The sequence below is a fragment of the Plecotus auritus genome, assembly GCF_963455305.1.
Source record: "Plecotus auritus genome assembly, chromosome: 1".
Taxonomy (NCBI): domain Eukaryota; kingdom Metazoa; phylum Chordata; class Mammalia; order Chiroptera; family Vespertilionidae; genus Plecotus; species Plecotus auritus.
The window spans coordinates 91374521-91397001 of NC_137770.1; the positions used below are offsets into that span (position 1 = coordinate 91374521).

General features: G+C 36.7%; 1 protein-coding gene and 1 pseudogene across 6 annotated transcripts in view; one reads left to right on the forward strand and one right to left on the reverse strand.

Annotated features, from left to right (window-relative positions):
- The window catches only part of SCFD1 (sec1 family domain containing 1), a 123478-nt gene that overhangs the window by 48650 nt on the left and 52347 nt on the right, over positions 1 to 22481 (forward strand). For all 5 annotated transcript variants that reach the window (XM_080643380.1, XM_080643379.1, XM_080643382.1 and 2 more), the window contains 2 exons: positions 59 to 140; positions 20587 to 20683. In XM_080643380.1, the coding sequence (XP_080499506.1) occupies positions 59 to 140; positions 20587 to 20683 (179 nt within the window). The remainder of the gene's footprint in view (positions 1 to 58; positions 141 to 20586; positions 20684 to 22481) is intronic.
- LOC308245606 (small ribosomal subunit protein uS2-like) lies at positions 8017 to 8861 on the reverse strand (annotated as a pseudogene). The gene has a single exon. The product of its transcript is annotated as a small ribosomal subunit protein uS2-like (transcript).

Sequence of the window (22481 nt, forward strand, 5' to 3'; positions counted from 1 at the left end):
TATATGTCATTTTCTTAGAAAATATAATGGTTAATTTTCAATTTTTTGATACTTGTAGTTCTTTGCCAGAACTCCTTGAAAAAAAAAGACTTATTGATCTCCACACAAATGTTGCTACTGCTGTTTTAGAACATATAAAGGTAAATTTAATTTTTATCCCCCCCATAATATAATTTTTACACATAATATTCTATTAACAGTAGAGCTGTATCTCACCATCAGTAATACAGATTTAGACATTTGTTTTATTGTAGTACTATCTAAAATAGCTGTTAATATCATCATTTCATTATGTAATTTGGCCCTGAACTTTTTAGTTTTAGATGAGTCTGTTAGCATTAAAGCTTCTTACTATCTCCTATTGTACTGTGATTTTGAAACAAATAAATTGGATCTTATATATGTTGTTATAGTTTTTTCTCATTACTTCATTCATGATTACCTGATATTGGCTTGATTTAGTTCCAGCACTGTACAGGTATTTATTCTTTGGACATGGAACTGAATTCTAGTGACAGCTTGACCATATGCTAGGATGTGACCCCTACTTCCCATTTAATAAACATTTGAAAAGCAATGTAAAAAAGCTGGATATGCCAGCTGCCTATCAAAGTAGTATCTTGGATTTATGGAAAGGAAACTTAAATGTTTTCTTTTTTTAATTATTTAAAAAGTCACAGAGGGTTAAGCTAATATAGATAGATAATAAGCATTGTGCAGCATGGAATTTAAATCTTCAGATTTCTATTAAGCTGACAACCTAATTTTTTTCTTTGTTCCACATCTTCATATTGATAATTACTGTTTTCATGTACCTACAGGAATAGAAACATGAATGTTCAGTCTAAATGGTTCTGCTGATATTTTCCCTTTTTTTTATATGCAAAATTTCTATAAAGTGTGAAAAGACTGCCCAGATCTGTTTACCTGAGGTCCATGGGAGATTTTAGGAAAGTTCACAGCATAAGCCAAGATGGGCCGTTTGTATGGAAAAGCCAGGGAAAGTACCTTGGGTGGGGCAGGGTCTCAGATTATCACCAGGGTAGGAGGAACAGAATTAGCCAGGTTGATGGAAACTCAACCTGCCTGCTCTGTAGGAAGAGGGCTTCGCAAAGGAATAATGGCCTCTGCCAGCACTCACCCCACAGCCAGACAGTTCAGTTCTCCCGCTATGTCCCTGGTGCCTTTCAAACTGCTGTCCCAACACTGGAGGTCAGAGCAAGTGAGTTCCAGTAAGTCTTTGTGCTGGCCCTTTATGAAGAATGCCTGGGACTCCAGCAGCCCTTAGTCTTCCTCAGCCTCAATCCCTGTTGGTTTTTACAGCCAGAAGTTATAGGGACTTCTCTTCCTGTGGATCCCTGAGCTGGGGAAGAGGGAGCTAGGAAGGGGCTAGGACACTTTGACCCTCAGGGGGGGACCTCTGTACCAAAGATAGCCCTCTGATTTTTAATCGCCACATGTGGGTATGGGACCAGCCTATTGTGCATCTCTACCTCTCCTACCGGTCTCGATGTGCTTCTTCTGTAAATCCTTAGCTATAGGACTTCTGTTCACTACATTTCATGAGGTTCTCAATGATGGTTGTTCCTTAGTTTAGTTGTAATTCTGACGTGTTTGTGGGAATATTCATATACCGCGTTTACCTACTCTGTCATCTTGACCGGAAGCTCTGTACTTCATAACTTTCAAACCTTTCCTTTAGTAGTTCTTTTATTTCTCATACAAATATGATTTTCTAAATAATTTGCAAACATATTTTAATTTTTTAAAAAATATATTTTTATTGATGTCAGAGAGGAAGGGAGAGGGAGAGAGAGAAACATCAATGATGAGAGAGAATCATTGATCGCTGCCTCCTGTGTGCCCCCTACTGGGGATTGAGCCCACAATCCAGGCATGTGCCCTTGACTGGAATCAAATCCAGGACCCTTCAATCCACAGGCCAACGCTTTATCCACTGAGCCAAACCAGCTAGGTCAGATTTAAATTTTTTTTATCGTTAAATTGGATTAAGTACTCTTTAGCATATGACACCTAAGAATAGGAAAAGATACCTACTTACCTACTTATAAATCATAGTACATGAGAAAGAGAAGTGGCATTATGTGCTCTTTCACCTAATGCTCCCCTTTGAGAGGAAGAGCTATGACATCAGAATGCTTCATCCTCTTGTAGCCGATAAAGAACAAACTGTTAATAAGCTGTTGTGGATTGAGTCTTCATTGTGCTGAATCATCATTTTTGTTTTACTACTTCCTGTGGAGAAAGTTACGAGGTCTAAAGATGTCATCTGATCAAGCAAACATGTATAGCCCTAGGTCTACCCTCTGAGCAAGGCTTAGCCCCTGCTAGCAGTACTAGCTTTTAACCACAACCCCTTCTCCAGTGGTTAATTTTTAGAAATTCTCTTAATTGGTCTCCACTAGTCAACACACCAAATTTATTGATGACCTTCATTCTCTCTGTAAAGCATAGTGCTAACTGGCCACAATATTGACATGTTGACAGCTGACAGCTAGTATGTTTTACCAGTGGAATTTTTAGCTTACCAAAAATAGCTATTTGTATTTAATTCCAACCTATCATTTTATGAATAGGAAAAGAGTATTATGTGTATAAAACTTAAGTTCACATCTTAGAAAGACTTAATGAAGTGGTGATGTGATTATTGTTCAAATTAGTAGTGGGTAAAAAAAAAAACCTAAAAGATTGGAAAATTTCAAAAGTAATAAAATTGCTCTGCAAATGTCTACAAATTTTTTTATTCCATTTGAAAGAAACAAAACTGGAAATCATAGGTGATGCCTTATAGGTGTACTTTATGCAAGAAAGAAAAAATGTCATATAATTGATTGACATATAATTGTACATTTTAGGTCTTAAGTTAAAAGGCAATGTTTAAAATGTATATGTACAACACTGATCATTTTTAATCATTCTTTATATTAACTGGCTTTGGTTAACTGCTTGCCACTCTCCTGATCACAGTAGGGAAGGAATTTTACTGTACTAGAAATTAGAACATTTCTCTGGCTGGATTTTGACTGATCTATGTAAAATGATCTCTTCTCCAATATACATGCCAAGTGAATATTCTTATGACTTAGTTGTCTTTTCTTCAAGGCAGGGGGAAAATACGTTCTGTAACAGGAAGTCCACATGGACAAGCTACCACTATCTTCTACCTCTTCTCATCCCAAATAAGGCTAATCATTACTAGAATTTGAATACATATTTCTTTAAGTATGACCAAAGATAGCTCTTAAATGAGTAGAATACCTTTCAATTTCTCACACACTGAATTTCTGGAGACTACTTAACACATCTCCCAAAAAAACTGTGAAATTACTTTTCTCTGGCTCTTTGCTTTCACTTCTCTGCCATCTGTTTTTGTGAAGATGAAGCATTGTCATTTAGCAAGAGCTAGTTTAATAGATTCATATTAAAGGTTAATTTAAAGAAATAAGACTTCTCATAACCTAATAATAAGAAATAAACAATTAAGTTTTAAAAAATGGCCAAAGTATTTGAACAGAGATTTGACTTTAAAAAAATACAGATAGCACTATCTGGTTTGGCTCAGTGGATAGAGCATCGGCCTGCAGACTGAAGGGTCCCGGGTCTAATTCCGGTCAAGAGCGCATGCCTGGGTTGCGGGCTCAGTCCCCAGTGGGGAGCGTGCGGGAGGCAACTGATCAATGATTCTCTCTCATCATTGATGTTTCTATCTTTCTCTTCATCTCCTTTCCTCTCTGAAATGAATAAAAATGTATTTAATAAAAAAATATAGATAGCAAATAAGTTTCCACATCAATCATCATTAGAAAAATACAAACTAAAACCACAGTGAGATACCAGTACACATCTATTAAAGTGTCTAAAATTAAAAGGATTGGTCATGTAAACCTTTGGCAAAGAAACAGAGGAACTAGAGAACTCATTAATTGCTGGTAGAAATGTAAAAGGGTACATCCACTTTGGAAAATAATTTCTCAGTTTCTTAAAATGTTAAATACAAATCTATCATATGTTCCAGCTATTTCACTCCAAGGCCTTTACTCAATGTAAATGAAAGCATATGTTCATTGTACACAAATGTTCATAGCTGTGTCTTTACATACCCAAAACTGGGTATATACCCAAATGTCATCAGATAAATTGTATAAACAAATCATGATATATCTATTCAGTGGAATACTAGTCAACAATAAACTATTGATACATACAACAACATGGGTGCATCTCAAAATAGAGTGCAAGGAGTCACATTTTTAAAAAAAAAGTACAGTAAACCCTTCTTTTTGCGGACCTCGGTTTAACAGACTTCGGATTTAATGGACAAAATTTCCGGTCCATATGTCATATGCGAAAATTAATACCCGGTTAATTTTAAAAAGCTTTTAACCAAAATTTGCTTATAATTAAATTAATTTTTGTTTTGTTACTAATTTTCTATTATTTTTAACAAATTTTAGCAGATAGGCCATATGTTAGGAAAACATATGGCCTATCTGCTATAGTAATTTCGGCAACATTAATATTACGTATCTGCAACTATAGTCTACATATTTAAACCCAAGAGTCACCGCTGGTAAACAGTGTTCTGCGAGTGATTACACTGCATCACTTGCAGTAATTGCTTCTGTTGTCTCATGGCATGACTTTCTGCAGCAGTTTTAACACCTGCAGTCGATGTTCCCAGATGCACTGAGCAGCACCCCAGCCGTGTGCATTTGTTTACTCTCGGTGACTGTGCCTAAGACTTGACTTTGAGTGGTAAGCACACAATGCAGTATACAGATGATATATTATAGAATTGTATACCTGAAACTTACATAATTGTATTAACCAATGTCACCCCAAAAATTTAATTTTAAAAAAGAGTACATAATCTTTGATTCAGTTTATATAAATTTGCAAAAATGAAGCTAATCTATAGTAACAGAAAGTAGATCAGTGCTTATCTAAGGACAGAAAGAGAAGTGTTAGAGAGTAAAAAGGGATGCATTACAACAAGGAAACTTTTCTGGGTAATGACTGATATGTTCTCTATCTGGATTGTATTCATGAATTCATACATATGTTAAAATTTACCAAATTCTGTGTATTGTATGTCAGTTACTCTTCAAAAATTCAAACAAAGCTTATTGGTTATATTAAATAATTTATTTTACAGATAAAAAACATATTTTTGTTTAAATCATTGAGAAAACCAAAGATTAATTTTGGTAATGAGAATGTTTGATTTAGGTTTAAAGTGACCTAGAATAGCAAGAAACAGAATATAGTACATAATTTGTGAATAGGTAAGCCCGAAATATTTTTGTAGACTTTTTCCTTACAGAAATGGGCAGTAAGATAAATGCAGAGAATAGAAGCAAATTAAAATGAAGATTAAAATGTTTAAAATAAAAGGAGAAGACAGATGCAGTCCTTATTTTTTAATTAAATTCATCACAGTTTATTTATACCTTGACTTGTTCTGAGGTAGCTTACAATTACAGCACACACAATAGCTGAGTAGAGAATGATTAATGAGAATCAGAGATATATAAATTAGAGTAGAAAGTCAGAGTCAAACATAGCCCTTACAATTTCCTCTGTTCTTTGGTCTCTATTTTCCAGAGTCCTTCGTGAACCTACCGTGGAACTTAGGACTGTCAAGCTAGAAGGTACCTAGGGACAGAGTTCTAAGTAGATTCTACAAATTAGTGAGGTTTCTTCCCTGGTCAAATAAGGTTAGAAATAAAATTTACTATATTCTCCTCTTGGAGATTCATGATGCAATGTAATATATAAAGTAGTGTGCAAGTCATGTATTTAGAAAACTTAATTAGCCAGTATTTCTCAAACTCTTTTGACTTTGAAACACTTTTAGGTAATACTTCTTATAACCAACTCTGAGAAGTAGCATTCTGCAGAATATATTTTGTGAAATATTCTTATTTTATAAATGAAGGAATTCCTCACTTACCTCCAAAACAGGTTAAATGTTTCCTAGTTAATGGCAGGGTTGGAACTCAAACTATTTTGTCTTGCTGTCTTCTTGCCATACCATTTTTCCTTGTTACTCAGTGAAGCAAAAAATGTTTCATTTAAAGACATGCCTTAAAGAATTTCACATTCTTTTACTTAGCTCCTTTTGATAGTACCATTGTTGCTTTCTTTCCTTATTGATTACCTAAAATGTACAGTTCTATGGATGGTTCTTATTTTAATCTTAGTGAAAATATTTACACACTGATGTTATGTGAGTGCCAGAGTACCTTAAAAATAACATCCTTTTTAAGACACTATTTTGATTTTACTACAGTGCCTTAAATGCTTTATACTTCACAAATATTTTATGATCAAATATAGCATCTTTAAATCATAATCCTTAGATGGAAAATGTAAACATATGGTGTGTTTTATTTCCTTTTAAAAGGAAGAACAAACTTTTTTGGCAACTTATATGTCAGATAATTCAACATAATAGATTATGTTCTCTATTCTATGTAGGAATATGAATCTCAGAGGTACTGAGTACTTGGCTTAAAGCCAGAGCCTGAAATTGAACTTTGGCTTCTTTATTTTTAAGTCCCATGCATTACCATACTGTAGTTCTTAAAACATATCCACCAAAAATTCAATGAGCCCTGGCCTGTGTGGCTCAGTTGGTTGAGCATCATCCCATGCCCCGGGGTGGGGGGTTTGGGCAGTTACTGGTTTGATTCCCAGTCAGGGCACATGCCCAGGTCGTGGGCTGGATTCCCGGGTGGAGGTGTGTGGGAGGCAGCTAATCAATGTTTCGCTTTCATGTTGATGTTTCTCTCCCTCTCCCTCTCTCTTTAAAAAAAAAAAAATCAATTAAAGTAATTTTTAAAAAATTCAATGAAGACAGAGCAACATTAGAATCAGAAGTAATTTCAGCAAAAACAAAATAGAGGGAAGTAGAGACTCCAGTTGTCTTATTAAAATATTTGATCATTTAATGTGTTTATTCAATTCATTTAAAAAATAGTCTGATCTTTCATATCCATGAATGCTTAAATAGGCAATGAAAATTTAGTAGTCAGAGTTTAAGTTTTATAAGACAAGTACACTTTTCAAAAAAATGGATTTTTTTTTTAAGGGTAAATTATTGAAGTGCTGATAAGTATCTCAGGAATCGAATTCCATGCTAGGGTCCCATATTGACTTGATAACAAACATTAATACACACAAACAAATGTATTATATACTCTGCATATCCTATATAATAAAAGCCTAATATGCTAAGTGTCCAGTCATCCAGTTAGCTGTTCAACCAATCAAAGCTTAATATGCTAATGATATGCTAAGACTATTCAACTGCTCGCTATGGCGTGCACTGACCACCAGGGGGCAGACAGTTGACCAGTTGCTATGACGTGCACTGACCACCAGGGGGCAGATGCTCTGACTGGTAGGTTAGCTTGCTGCTGGGGTCTGGCCCATCGGGACTGAGCGAGATGGGCTGGACATGCCCTGGAGCCCTCCTGCATTCCCTCCCCAGCTGGCAACCACCCGCATCCCTCCACAGCACGGTGGGGTCCCTCGGCCTGGCCCTCTTGCAATCCGGGACCCCTCGGGGGATGTCAGAGAGCTGGTTTTGGCGCAATCCCGCAGGCCAGGCCGAGGGACCCCACTGGTGTATAAATTCGTGCACCGGGCCTCTAGTTCATTATAAATGTTAAACTCATGCATATATGTATTTTGAAGCACAGACCAAATCATCTCCATATTCTTTCTGTTGAGTCATTTTGTATAGTATCCATCAAAAAGTAAAAGTGAGAGATTATTATTCAAAGCTACATACCATACATTTTCCGGAGATGTTGCAAACACTTTATTAAATGCGGCCCTTTCTTTTGTTTTTCATCATATACATACCATTTTTCAATTTTGTTCTTTTAAATTATAGACTATTTTTTAGAGCAGTTTGTTTTGTTTTTAGCAACTATTTATTTTCTGTCAACCTTATTTCCACTCTTAAAGAGTTTGTGGACAAACAGCTTAAGACCACTCTGGTTGTTCCTACCCATCAGTGGACTGAGCAGTGGGGGCTGCAGACCAGCCTTCAGTGGCAGCTGAGCACTGCAGGTTTCAGTAGGAAATGACTGAATAGGCACAGAGGGCATCTGCACGCCTTCAGATGAGTCTGCGACCTCAGGTTATGGAGCGGTGAACACGGGAGCTGGAGCAGCCCATTCACCCTGAAATTCCTCCTTGGTCATAGCCTTTTCAGCAGCGGCCTGCTCTTCCATTTCAATCTCTTCAGGGTCTCTGTAGAGTAGAGTTCAGGCATGGGTTGTCATGGGAGATGGTGCCATGCATACACAGTACTTCCTGGGCCAGCATCCACCACACCAGACCCACTGAGTGAGCCCCTTGTTGTTGCAAGGGATAGCGATGCCCACATAGCTCAGAGGGGAGTCTGTGATACACAGAGCAGGGGGAGGCAGGTTAACATAAGACATCTCTGTGCGATCTCCTGGTCAGCCCTGGGATCAGTAACCACCACAGGTCCCAGCTCCCGGAAGGCTGCCTCGATCTGGGTAGTGAAGGTTCCAGGAGTGAAGCAGCAATAGCAGTGGCTCCAAGGGCAGCAGCGAACTTCAGCACAGCTCGCTGGCCGGTATTCCTGGACCATATGGCACTGACCTCAGCAGGGTTTTCAATGGCAACAGTGGCACAGCTGCCAGATTCTCTTCAGATTGATGATATAGATGCCATCACTCTTCCTTTTGTAGATGGACTGTTCCAATTGGAAGTCAAGGTTGGTGCCGGTGGGTTCCTGCTGCAAGGAATTTGTGGACATCCTCCTCCTTCATTTGCAGGACATCTAGGGCTCCAGACATTGTGAAAGTTTCCCTTTAAGTTACATGGGAACCAAGAACAGCGCCATATGGGCCCCTTTCACAATAGTGCAGAAAAGCTAGAGAAGTTTGTCTTTGTAGAAAAATAAGTGAAAAGTACAGAGAATTTCTGTATACCACTCACCCCCAGTTTCCCCTGTTACTAACATTTTGCATTACTGTGGTACATTTGTTAAAATAGATAAGCCAACATCAATACATTATTACTAAAGTCCATAGTTTATTGGGCTTCACTCTTTTGTGTTGTACATTCTGTGGGTTTTGAAAAATGTATAATGACATATATCCTTATTACAGTATTATATAGAAGTTTCACTGCCCTAAAAATCACCTGTACTCCACCTTTTCATCTCTATTTTCCGTCCTCTGAGTCCATGATAACCACTGATCTTTTTACTATCTCCGCGGTGTTATCCTTTCCAGAATGTCATGGAGTTGAAATCACATAGTGTGTAGCCTTTTCAGATTGGCTGCTTTCATGTCAAAACATGCATTTAAGATTCCTCCATGTCTTTTTATAGCTTGGTAGCTCATTTCTTTTTATTGCTGACTGTATCCTTTTGTCTAACTGTGCCAGTTTGTTTATCCATTCAGCTACTGAAGGATATGTTGGTTGCTTCCAGCTTTCTGACAGTATGAATAAAGGTGCAGTAAACATTCACATGAAGGTTTTTAGGTGGATATAAGTTTTCATCTCTGATGGGTAAATACCAAAGAGTGTGATTGCTGAATCATATGGTAACATTATGTTTAGATTTAACAAACTGCCAACTGCCGGACTGTCTGCCAGGGTGGCTGTACCATTGCAATCCCACCAGCAATGAGTGAGAGTTCCTATTGTGCCATGGCCTTGCTTGCATTTGGTATTGTCAGTGTTGGATTTCAGCCATTTTCATTGGTTGTTTTAATTTGCAAATCTCTAATGACATACGATGTAGAACATCTTTTCATATGCTTACTTCCCATCTGTATCTTTGGTGAGATGTCTGTTCAGGTCTTTGAGCCATTTTTAGATCAGATTGTTTTCTTATTGTTGAGTTCTAAGAATTATTTGTACTTTTGGAGCAGAGGGAAGAAGGAGTCCTTTGAATGGATGTCTTTTGCAAATATTTTCTCCCAGTCTATAGATTGTCTTCTCATTCTCTTGACAATGTCTTTCACAGAACAGAAACTTTTTAATTAAGTCCAACTTATTATTTCTTTCATGAATTGTGCCTTTGGTATTATATCTGAAAATTCATCACTATACCTAGGATTTAAATTTTCTCCTAAGTTATCTTCTAGGAGTTTTATAGTTTTGCAGTTTACATTTAGGTCTATCATCCATTTTTAGTTAATTTTTGTGAAAATTGTAGGGTTTGTGCCTAGATTAATTTTTTACATGTAGGTATGCAGTTGTTCCAGCACCATTTTTTAAATTTCTTAATTTTTAAAAAATCCTCACCTGAGGACATGCTTCCATAGAGTAAGGGAGTGAGAGAAACAGAGAAATATTGATCAATTACTTTCTGAGCACGCCCCAACTGGGGATCAAACCTGCAACCCAGGTATGTGCCCTGACTGGGAATTGAACTGGCGACCTTTCGGTACACAGGATGACACTCAACCAACTGAGCCACTCTGGCCAGGCTCCAGCACCATTTCTTGAAGAATGTCTTTTCTTTATTGAATTGCAGTTGCTTTTCTGTCAAGTATCAGTTGACTTTATTTGTATGTGTTTATTTCTGCACTCTCTTTTCTGTTCTGTTGGTATATTTGTCTCCTTTTTGGCCAGGCCCCCGCAGTCTTACTTACTATAGCTTTATTGTAAGTCTTAAAAATCAAGTATTGTCAATTCCTTATTTTTCCCTCCTTGAATATTATGTTGACTATTCTGGGTCTTTCTTGTCTCCATATAAACCTTAGAATCATTTTGTCAATATCTACAAAATAACTTGCTGCAATTTTTATTGGGATTGGTTGAATCTGTACATCAAGTTGGGAAGAACTGACATATTGACAATATTGAGTCTTCCTGTTTATTAGCATAGAATATCTCTCTTTTCTTTCAAAATTTTGTAATTTTTCTCATAGAGATCTTCTACATATTTTAGGTTTATAATGTTAGATTTATAACTTTCATTTATTTTTGTTTTGAGTACTAACGAAATAGTATTGTCTTTTAATTTCAAATTTCAGTTGTTCATTGCTAGTATATTGGAAAATAATTGACTTTTGTATATTAACCTTGTATCTTGTAACCTTGTCACTTACTAGTTCCAGAAGTTTTGTGTTGCTTCTTTGGAATTTTCTTCATTGACAATCATGTCATCTACAAATAAAGACAATTTTATTTATTTCTTCCCTATCTGTATACTTCGTATTTCATTTTATGTTTATGGGATTAGTTAGGGCTTCCAGTATAATGTTGAATATGAGTATGTGAGGAGCATCCTAGCTTTGTTCCTGATCTTAGCAGCAGAGCATCTAGTTTCTCATTTGCATTCTGTTTTTAGGAAGACGTAGAGCATTGATATAATTTCTTTCTTAAATGTTTGGTAGAATTCTCTAGTGAGCCCATCTAGACCTGATGTTTTCTGTTTTGGAAGGTTATTAATATTGATTGATTTCTTTAATAGATGTATCAGGCCATTCAAATTATTGGTTTCTCCGTTAGTGAATTTTGACAGATTGTGTCTTTCACAGAATTGGTTTATAATGTCATGGGTATATTAGTGATATCTAGTAATATTTCATTTCTGATATTAGTTATTCATGTTCCTTCTCCTTTTTTCTTAATTAACCTCACTAGAGAGTTAACAGTTTTATTGATCTTTCTAAAGAACCAGCTTTTGGTTCCAGTGATTTTTCTCTATTGCTTTCTTATTTTTAATTTCATTGGTTTCTGTTCTGGTTTTTATTATTTCTTTTCATCTGCTTACTTTGGATTTAATTGGCTCTTTTTTTCAGGAGTTCAACACATTGGTAGTATAAATTACAACTGAATGTCTCTGAGAGTCATAGTAAATTAAAACCCGTATTAGTTTACAAATGCCATGTAAACCTCTATTTTTTCCAAAAATATTATAAAGCAGTTTTTGATATTTTATTATAATAAGGTTATAATATTTGTATTTTTAATACCTGTCATCTATAAAGAATAATTTATGTATATTTTTAATTTTTTATTACAAGATCACTTTTGTCAGAATTTAAATATTTTTGGTAGGAGTCAGTATGTGGGATGAATTTACAAATAAAGTTGTTTTCTTATTCTAAAACAGTTTTAAGGCAGCTTTCATAAATAGCACATATGATAAAAATAATGAAATAAAAACTCAGAATAGTTGCTATCTTATATAATAATCTTACATAATAAAAGAGTAATATGCAAATTTAGCATCACTGCAACACACAAGATGGCTGCCCCCATGTGGACACAAGATGGCCAGCAAGGGAGTGCAGTTGGGAGGGACCAGGCCTCCAAGGGAAGGCAGTTGTGGGTGAACAGGCCAGCAGGGGAGGGCAGTTGGGGGCAATCAAGCCTGCAGGGGCGAGCAATTAGGGGTGACCAGGCTGGCAGAGGAGGGAAGTTGGGGGCAACCGGGCCTGCAGGGAAGAGCAGTCGGGGGAGACCCAGGCCTGCAGGGGAGAGCAGTTGGGGGGGATCAGGCCTGCAGGGGAGGGCAGTTGGGGGCGATCAAGCCTGTAGGGGAGGGCAGTTAGGGGTGACCAGGCCGGCAGAGGAGGGAAGTTGGGGGCAACTGGGCCTGCAGGATCGGGCCTAAACGGGCAGTTGGACATCTCTTGAGGGGTCCCAGATAGGAGAAGGTGCAGGCTGGGCTGAGGGGCACAACCCCCCCCGCGCATGCATGAATTTCATGCACTGGGCCTCTAGTATAGTTATAATGGTAATTCTCAAATTTGGCTTTGAAGTTTCTGGCAACCAAGATTTTAAAAATGAGGGAGGGGATTAAGTTTTAAAAAATTAAAAAACTTAAACTTTTTTTTAAAATATATTTTATTGATTTTTTTACAGAGAGGAAGGGAGAGGGATAGAGAGTTAGAAACATCAATGAGAGAGAAACATTGATCAGCTGCCTCCTGCACACCCCCTACTGGGGATGTGTCCGCAACCAAGGTACATGCCCTTGACCGGAATCAAACCTGGGACCTTTCAGTCACAGGCCGACGCTCTATCCACTGAGCCAAACCAGCTAGGGCAAAAACTTAAACTTCTTATCAGAAAGGAGAATTTCTGTTATCTTTATTTTAAGCAAAGTGTTTCTTAGCATCATATTCCAGAAGACATTGCTCATATTAGGCATAACTAGAGTAAACTGAATTATGTGATGATGCAGTATTTTAATACCAGTGCAGTCATAGATTTCATGGCAACTTAATGAAAGTCAACGGTATAATATTAAAATATCATTAAATGAGGGCAGTTTTATAAATCACCAAGGTAGTAAGTTCTGAGTTTATACCCTTTTAGTATCTAAAGTGAAAAGAATTTAAAAATTGCAGAGTCTTTAACGTATTATCACTTTTTTCTATTGGACTTTTAGTAGGAGTCAGCAGAGAAGTTGAGGTTACACATTCAGATTTGGACCTAGAATACTAGACGTTCAGTAATTTTTGTTAAGGGAAAAAAATATATATATTTGGAAATGAGATAGCCAAGTAGTAAGGTTGATAGCCTGTTATAGACATTCCAGATACTAACCAGGTTTCCCACCAGTACATTGTCCCATCTCTGCACAGAAGAGATATATTTCCTTATGTAGAATGAATTTATTCAAAGTGTCTAAGTCACTCTGACATATGAGCAAGTGCTCCAAAGTAAGCATTTTCAGCCACCTGTGTTATACAACACCTTCAAATATAAGTTCATGGATCATCTGATTTTTGTGCAACATAATTTTTCATCTTGGCAGACCCATTAAAAACTCACCAATATGAAATGCCAAAAAAAATACACATGTAAATAACTGAAAATATATTAATGTGCTGTTTTGTTATATTATAAAATATATTAATATTAATATATATTTTATGTGCTGTTTGTTATATTATCAAAAGTAATTGTGCTTTTGGAGAATTTCAGTCATCTTGCAGGGCACAAGGCATACAATAAAGAACAAGTAGTCACAAGGAATTTATACTCTAGGACCGTGGTTGGCAAACTCATTAGTCAACCAAATATCAACAGTACAACGATTGAAATTTCTTTTGAGAGCCAAATTTTTTAAACTTAAACTTCTTTTAACGCCACTTCTTCAAAATAGACTCGCCCAGGCCGTGGTATTTTGTGGAAGAGCCACACTCAAGGGGCCAAAGAGCCGCATGTGGCTCGCGAGCCACAGTTTGCTGACCACAGCTCTAGGGGCATATGCAGACTATTACAGTGCAGCATACAGATGCTACCCACTGGGAGGATGGGATATCCATTTACATCCCTAAGAAATGATAGGAACTAAACATGAGGAGACGAAGAAAGAAAAAACATCCCGGCTGGCGTGGTTCAGTGGTTGAGTGTCGACCACGGTTCGAGTCCTGGTCAGGGCATATGCCCGGGTTTTGGGCTCAGTCCCCAGTGTGGGGCATGCAGGAGGCAGCCAATCAGTGGTTCTCTCTCAGTGATGTTTCTCTCCCTCTTCCTTTCTCTTTGAAATTAATAAAAATATATTTTTTTAAAAAAAGAAAGGCTAGGGTATAAATGATCTTCAACTTAGATATAGGCTTACATATCCGACTAAAGGTATAGTTCTAAGTTTCTATTAGCTTAGGATATACTTTTCTATAGAAAAATATGTGATTGGTCCCTGTCCAAACCCTATTTAATTCATAATGTGAAAGATTCCTAATGTTGTGTTGAAACAGAGAAGAGTTTATCAACCCCTCTCCCTTCTTTGATAGGTAGGAGGAGAGGAATATTTGGATTCGTAATAGTAAAAGAAGTTAACTCTCCTTTTTTCTTGCCTTTACTTTCACTACTGACTAATGTTAGAGATTAGAATTGAGGATTAGAAGAGAGGGAAAGCCAAGAAATACCAGTGTAGACTTTGTCATCAACCAGTCGTTGACTGAGGTGAGGAAAGAAAAGCGTAGCTATCAGTGAGTAGGGAGTTTCACAGTGGTGGTGTCTTCTGTACTTAGAATGGAAAAAGAAACTGGGCAGGGGGGGCGGTGAATACTCCTTAATTGTCAGAAGGAAAAGGGAATTCACTTCATGTCCTATATGGGTCATATGACAAATGTTTTTAGTTAATGATTTTCAAAAGCCAAAATTTGTATACTTGACCCTTAAACAAAGCAGGCATTAGGGGCACCACCTAACCCTCAGCTGAAATAAAAAATAGCATTTTTGGTTTGAGGTTGATTTAATCCACAGATGCAAAACTCAGGGATACAGAGGGCCAACTGTATGTTTATTGAAAATTTTGGCATGTAAGAGGACCCAAGCAGTTCAAATCCCTGTTGTTCAAGGGTCAACTGTACTTACACATCCCAGGTAACTATTAAGAGTTTTCCATTATTGTAAAGAAAGCGGACAGCTGATTTTTAAAAGAAATTTTTGAGAAATTCATGGCTTAGAATTTATATTCACTAGCTATAATTTATATTCCATGCATAGTCCTTTGGTCTATAAAATTCCCTTCTTACTCATTCTTGATATTTATTGAAGCTACCAAAAATCTGTTTATCTTGACCTTATTATTTTGTTTTATATTTTTAACTTGTCTATTTTCCATATAACTCTTGTTATCCAAGTTGTATTCTCCTTTGAACTCATCTTCTATATATATAAAAGCCTAAGTGACCAGCTGACCGGCCAACCAGATGGTAGCTATGATGTGCACTGACCACCAGGGGACAGATGCTCAATGCAGGAGTGGAAACCACAGGCATGGAAACATGGAACAGACTGATGAATCTCAGAGGGAAAGGGGACGGGGGGAGGGTGGGAAGAGATTAACCAAAGATCTTATATTCATACTAGAGGCCCGGTGCACAGATTCATGCACTGGCGGGGTCCCTCGGCCTGGCCTGTGGGGATCGGGCCGAAACTGGCTCTCCGACATCCCCCCAGGGGTCTTGGATTGCGAGAGGGCACAGGCCAGGCTGAGGGACCCCACTGGTGCACGAATCCGTGCACCGGGCTTCTAGTAATGTATAAAAGTAATCAGTCTTTGGGATTACAGAAGTTGTTTTTATACAGAAGTTGTTCCTTATATGGATGATCCCTTATTTCAAGAAATTGAGAAAGGACCTATAGATATTATGTATCTGGTCAAAATAACCTTGTGGCACATATACTAAATTATGTGTATTACAAAAAACCTAAATATGTACTAATTGGAAAATACACTTTTTTTTTTTCCATAAAGCATATACAAAGGAAGTAAAATTGTACTTGAGGAAAATAACATTTTTCCTACACTTTCTCTGTGATGTACATTGGAGTCTGAACTGGATTTGAATCTGAACTCTACTACTCTTACTCTGGTAACCTTAAAATATATGTTTCTGTGTGTCCTTCATCTTTAAAATGAGACTAATAATTTCTAGCTCATATTATTATTTGGAGAATTAAAATGAAATAATCTAAGTTAGTTTTTAAACACTGTTCTCTGATACCCTTGAGCTCTATAGAGACTTTTAATGGGTCACCTTGAATCTATTTTATGTTAGGGTTCTGCAGAAGATTTAGTTTGAGAAAGAGGGTCCTGAGGTTCACTGTTTAAAAACATTTGAATGTCATCCTGGACAGTTGTTCAGTGGTTAGAGCATCAGCCTGAAGACCAAAGGTTCACAGGTTTGATTCCCGGTTAAGGGCATGTGCCTTGGTTGCAGGCTCCCCAGCTCTGGTAGGGGCAAGTTCAGGAGGCAGCCAGTCGATGTATGTCTCTCATGTTAATGTTTCTCTCGCCCTTCCACTCTCTGTAGCAGTCAAAAAAATATCCTCCAGTGAGGAGTTAAAATAAATAAATAAATAAATAAATAAATAAATAAATAAATAAATAACAACTTAGTTGTAAAGTGCATTGTACATAATAGATGCTGAAAGATACTAGTTCTCTTATGCAGGAAGTTAAAGTGTAAGCTAATACATCAAGAAGAACAAAATGGATCTAATGTTTCTTCACTGATTATATAGGCACATGCATTAGATTCTATTATGACATTTAGCATACTTAATTTCATATATCAAATCACTAAAGATTGATTACATTTTTCACTTCTAGAAGTTTATTTTACTTTCATCACTTTTTTTCTTTCATAACTTTTAAAGATGACTATTAATCAGGCTCTGGCTGGGTATCTCAGTTGGTTAGAGCATGGTCCTGACATGCCAAGGTTTTGGGTTTGATCCCATATAAGAATCGACCAATGAATCCATAAATGAGTGGAACAACAAATAGATGTCTCTCTCTCTCTCTCTCTCTATCTCTCTCTCTCTATCTCTCTCCCTCTCTCTCCCTCTCTCCCTCTCCCCTCTTCTTTCCCTCTCTTCCTCTCTCCCTCCTTCCCCCCCTTTCTCTCAAATCAAATAAATTTAAATATCTTTAAAAAACAGAGATGACTACTTATCCGTATATATCCTGATCTTACAGCTTAGAAATTCAACAATTATTTTGTTAAGTACTTGTTATGAGCCATATGCCTTATTAGACTATTAGTGTTAAATGATTAATTAGACACACTCTAGGGAGGTTACTTTTTTAGAAGAGTAGCATGTAAACAAAGGAGAATAAGATAGTATAACTAGAGGCCTGGTGCACGAAATTCATGCATTCGGCGGGGGGTCCCTCAGCCCTGCTTGCGCCCTCTCACAGTCTCGGAGCCCTTGGGGGCTGTCCAACTGATGGCTTGGGCCCGCTCCCTATGGGGAGCGCCCCTAAACTGGCAGTCAGACATCCTTAGCACTGCTGCGGAGGCGGGATAGGTTCCCGCCACCGCCACTGTGCTTTTCAGTCGTGAGCCCGGCTTCTGGCCGAGTGGCACTCCCCCTGTGGGAGTGCACTGACCACCAGGGGGCAGCTCCTGCATTGAGCCTCTGCCCCCTGGTGGTCAGTGGGCATCATAGTGACTGGTCGTTCCGCCGTTTGGTCTATTTGCATATTAGCCTTTAGGTATTCCCAGGATATAGGATCATTGTTATTATGGAAATGTATGTATGGTGCATATTTAAAGGAATAATAAATTCTTCCAGCTGACAAAGAGACTGGGGGAGGGGCAAGAATGGGAAAAAATGGAGACTGAAGAAAGAGTTGCAAAGAAGCTGGACCTTTAAGAATGAGTAGACTTCATCAGGCAGGCGATGGAAGAGGAATATATTCTTAAAAAGCTAAGAGAATAATCTGAGCCTAAGCCTAGACACATGATGTCTAATGAAGAAAAGTCAGTGATGTGACTATAGGGAACTATCATAGTGTATAGTAGTTAAACAGAAAAGGTTGGCTGGAGCAGATTGTGAGGGTCTGCAAGTAAACTTAACACCTTATTTTATCACATTACCCCCTCCATTTCTTGCTTCATTCTACAGATGATTAGCCTTTCCCAATATAATATTCACATTAACATAATTCCTATTACCATTATCCTAATTCCTCATGAGTTATCTTGGACTTTTTTCGCTATTTGCTTTAAATCTCCATTCTCATGTTAATTATTAAGTATCTGTCTCTTTCCATTTCCACAGCCACTACTGTGGTCTCTTTTCTAGGATCTCTTTTCTGTTTCTTTCGTCCATTTTTAATATTATACTTTTTTATTCCTAGGACTTCACCTCATCTATTTTGGTATTCAAAATAGCTTTGTAGAGTAGCTAAGATAGCTCCTATGTCAGGATGTCTGAAGAAGATAAAGTGCCAAATAGTTTATAAAAAGGAAAACTTGTAAAGTTTATTATACTCTTATCAGGAGCTCATTAATAAGGAAATTCTCCATGTACTGATTTAGGGTATTTTGTTGAGTAAAAGCGAAGGACAGAAGAGTATAGTATATTACTTTTTGTGTCAGTAAATGGAAGGACATTAGGATATAGACCCTATTTGCTTACCTGCAAAAAAATAAAACTATATAAGAAATAAAGTAAATATTCATAGGAATGGGTGGATATGGGGTGGAAGAGGCCAAGGGTGAGGGCAGAGCTCAATGTACATAATACCTTTTTATGTTGTTTGGGATTTTAACTGAGTATTTCATCTATTTAAAACTTTGACCCGTGCCACTGTGGGGGAGTGGATTGAGGGACTCTCACTGATCTCTTTGTGCCTCATACATATAAAATCACTTCTTAGCCTATCATGCCAATTTCTCCAGGCCGATTATGCCTTGGTATGATCGCTTTCACTGAAATGAACTCTATCCTTCAAATCACTTTCAAAATTCAACTCAAATTGTATCACTTCCTCCTCCACAATTGGTTAACTATTTCATTCTGTCACCTTAGCTTAATATAGTTATTTATGTCCTATATTTATATATTGGTTCTTTGTTGGTATCTATAAATATTCTAACTTATTTCATAAGTGGTTTCTATTCCCTTTAGAGCAGCGACTTTTTATCAGTGTGCAGCAAGAAATTCTTAAAACATGCAATACCTGACTATTTAGTCAGGGGCACTGACCTCTTTTCCCTTAGATTGTCAAATAAAAAATGACAATAGCCAACACAATAATAGCCATCCAGTGTGAATGAATTATATCTGTGTGTGTGTTGTTGTTTTTTGTCAGATCGGCAAAAATATATATTTTTAACGTGTTGCAGAATTTCAGTAATTCGTTTACGTGTGCATGAGATGAAAAAGGTTGAAAAATCACTGTCTTAGATTAACACCTTCAATAGAAAACATGTTCTTTTTTTCTCTCTTATGTATTATCTGAAACATAATTTAATAGATACTTGGTAATAATTTTTATTTTCTTTGGAGGATCCTAACATGTTAATTTCATTTGGATAATTTTTATCAACAAATTTTTAATTTGGGAAAAGGTGTGATACCAAAAAGCTAAGCTTGACTACTTTTCTAATATCTAAAACTTCAAAGTATTAAATGGGGTATTAATGAGGAAAAACAGTTTTATTTAAAAACCATTGAAAATAATTCTATTTAGTTAAAGTAAAAATATGTAGATTTTTTTTACAAAAATTAGATAACTATTACATGACCACTAATTTGCATGGAATACAATATTATTTGTTAGCTAGTTACTGATGTATACAGTAATTGAGATTTGTGTGGTTTTTATCTTTGCTAATACAAATATGACAATTAAATTTGAATTTATAAGTCAAATATGGTAAACAAAGGATCAATCTGGGTTTTGTTTTGTTTTTTAATTTTTTTATTGATTAAGGTATTACATATGTGTCCTCATCCCCCCCATTACCCCCCTCAAACCCCCCCCCCAACTCATGCCCTCACCTCCCTGGTGTCTGTGTCCATTGGTTAGGCTTATATGCATGCATACAAGTCCTTTGGTTGATCTCTCCCCCTTACCCCCACTCTCCCCTACCTTCCCTCTGAGGTTTGAATCTGGTTTTTTGGTTTTTTTTAATATGAAGTGTATGATTAGAAGAAACTTTAAAATAAATTCTATTAGGAAATGAACGTTTGCTTTTAAAATTGATCATAGAAAATAAAAACTTGTAAGCTGAAAAGCCCTTAATGTGTTTTTATTACTTGAGGTATTCTAATCTAATATTTATTTTGAAACAGGCAAGAAAATTAGATGTATATTTTGAATATGAAGAAAAAATAATGAGCAAAACTACTCTGGATAAATCTCTTCTAGATATAATATCAGACCCTGATGGTATGTACCATAAATTTGCGGTTAATGTAAGTTTCACATCAGGTGAATCCAGCATTTTCAATTTTAGTAAAACCTGAATAGAATTATTTTTTTCTAATCATTTTTGCTAATAATGAGATAATTAAATTATTTTCTATTGAGAAGTTTGTAGCATAGCAGTTCATAAAGTAGAAAAATGATTTGCATTTTATTTCAATGAACTTTTCTTTAATGGTATTTAAGCACTTTTTATATTCATTTAAAATGCTACATCTGAAGCTCAATTTCTGTTGGTCCAGGAAGATTTGAAGGTATAACATTCAAAGCAGGTGTCTCTAAGTGATACACTTTCTAAATAATTTGGTTTAAATCTAAAGAGTTTTCTAAAAAGATGTATCTAAAACTGAATTTTTTTTTTTAATATTTAGGGACTTCACTTTTAAAGAAACTCTTTAGTCAGTCCCTTTATATTTTATAATCATCTAAATATTTGTATGTTAAATTTTCTTAAAATAGGATATACTCTTTGTATTTGGAAAATGTAATTTAATTATTGCTCTCAGTTATAATGATCATAGGATCTACATAGGGTTTTAGCCTATTAAAATCACTAAACTTTAGAGAGTTATTAATAATTTCAGAGTAGTTATCAGTTCAATTCTCAGCCCTTTTCCAAAATGAATAAAAAGCATATAAGCTCTACTCATATCATATTTTGCACAAAAGTTACTCACCTGATGATGCTGGTTTTTGAGTTAGACTTGTTTTTTTTTAATATGTTTTTATTGATTTTTATTTTTAGAGGGAGAGAGAGAAACATCAATGATGAGAGAATCACTGATCGGCTGCCTCCTGCACGCCCCCTACTAGGGATTGAGCCCACAACCCAAGCATGTGCCCTGACTGGGAATCGAACCTGCGACCTCTGGGTTCATAGGTTGACACTCAACCACTGAGCCACATCGGCTGGGCTGGTATTTAATTTGACTTTATTTCAAATTAAAAAGTAATTTTAAGACATCCAAATTATTTGTAATTAAAGATTCTATTCATACAACTTCTGAGAAGCCATAAGTATTGCTCTCACTTTTTAAAAAATGTTTTTATTGATTTTAGAGTGAGGAAGAGAGAGAGAGAGAGAGAGAGACAAACATTGATCAGCTGCCTCCTGCATGCTCCCTACTGTGGTTTGACCCTACAGCCTGGACATGGGCCCTGACCAGGAATTGAACCAGCGACCTCTTGGTGCATGGATTGACGCTCAACTACTGAGCCATATAGCTGGGCTTGCTCACATTTTTAAAAAGCTAGATTTGTAGTGAGAGCATAGCATTTTAAGTATTTATACTTTATAATGAAAAAAATGCAAAATATACCTAAGTCCATTACTTCAGAGTTATTTAAAGGAACATTTGAGTTAAAACAAATAGTGTGTTGATAAAAGGGTTAGCAGAACCTTTCATTGTCCTTCCCCCCTACTTTCTCAAACAATTTATTTTTAAAGATATTAAATAAGGCTGAGCAAAGTAGGCATTTATGCAAAGCAGAAGCCTGTGTCACTTTCAACCAGAACAAGATGTTGGAACCTGAGCAAAATGAGAAGGGCATCTACATGTAGGGTAATGGGAGTGTTGATAATTTGTATAAGGTATTGAGTCCGAGTGAAGTAAGCAGTGTCCACAGGTGGAAACAATCCAGCATGGGTGTTAGAGCTCTAACAGATCGCTGCACATGAGCCAACCCAACATCAGCCCAAATGGGTGAGCAGTATGGCCAGGCATGTTGATGGGTCCATTGTAGGGAATCAGTGTCCAAGTGG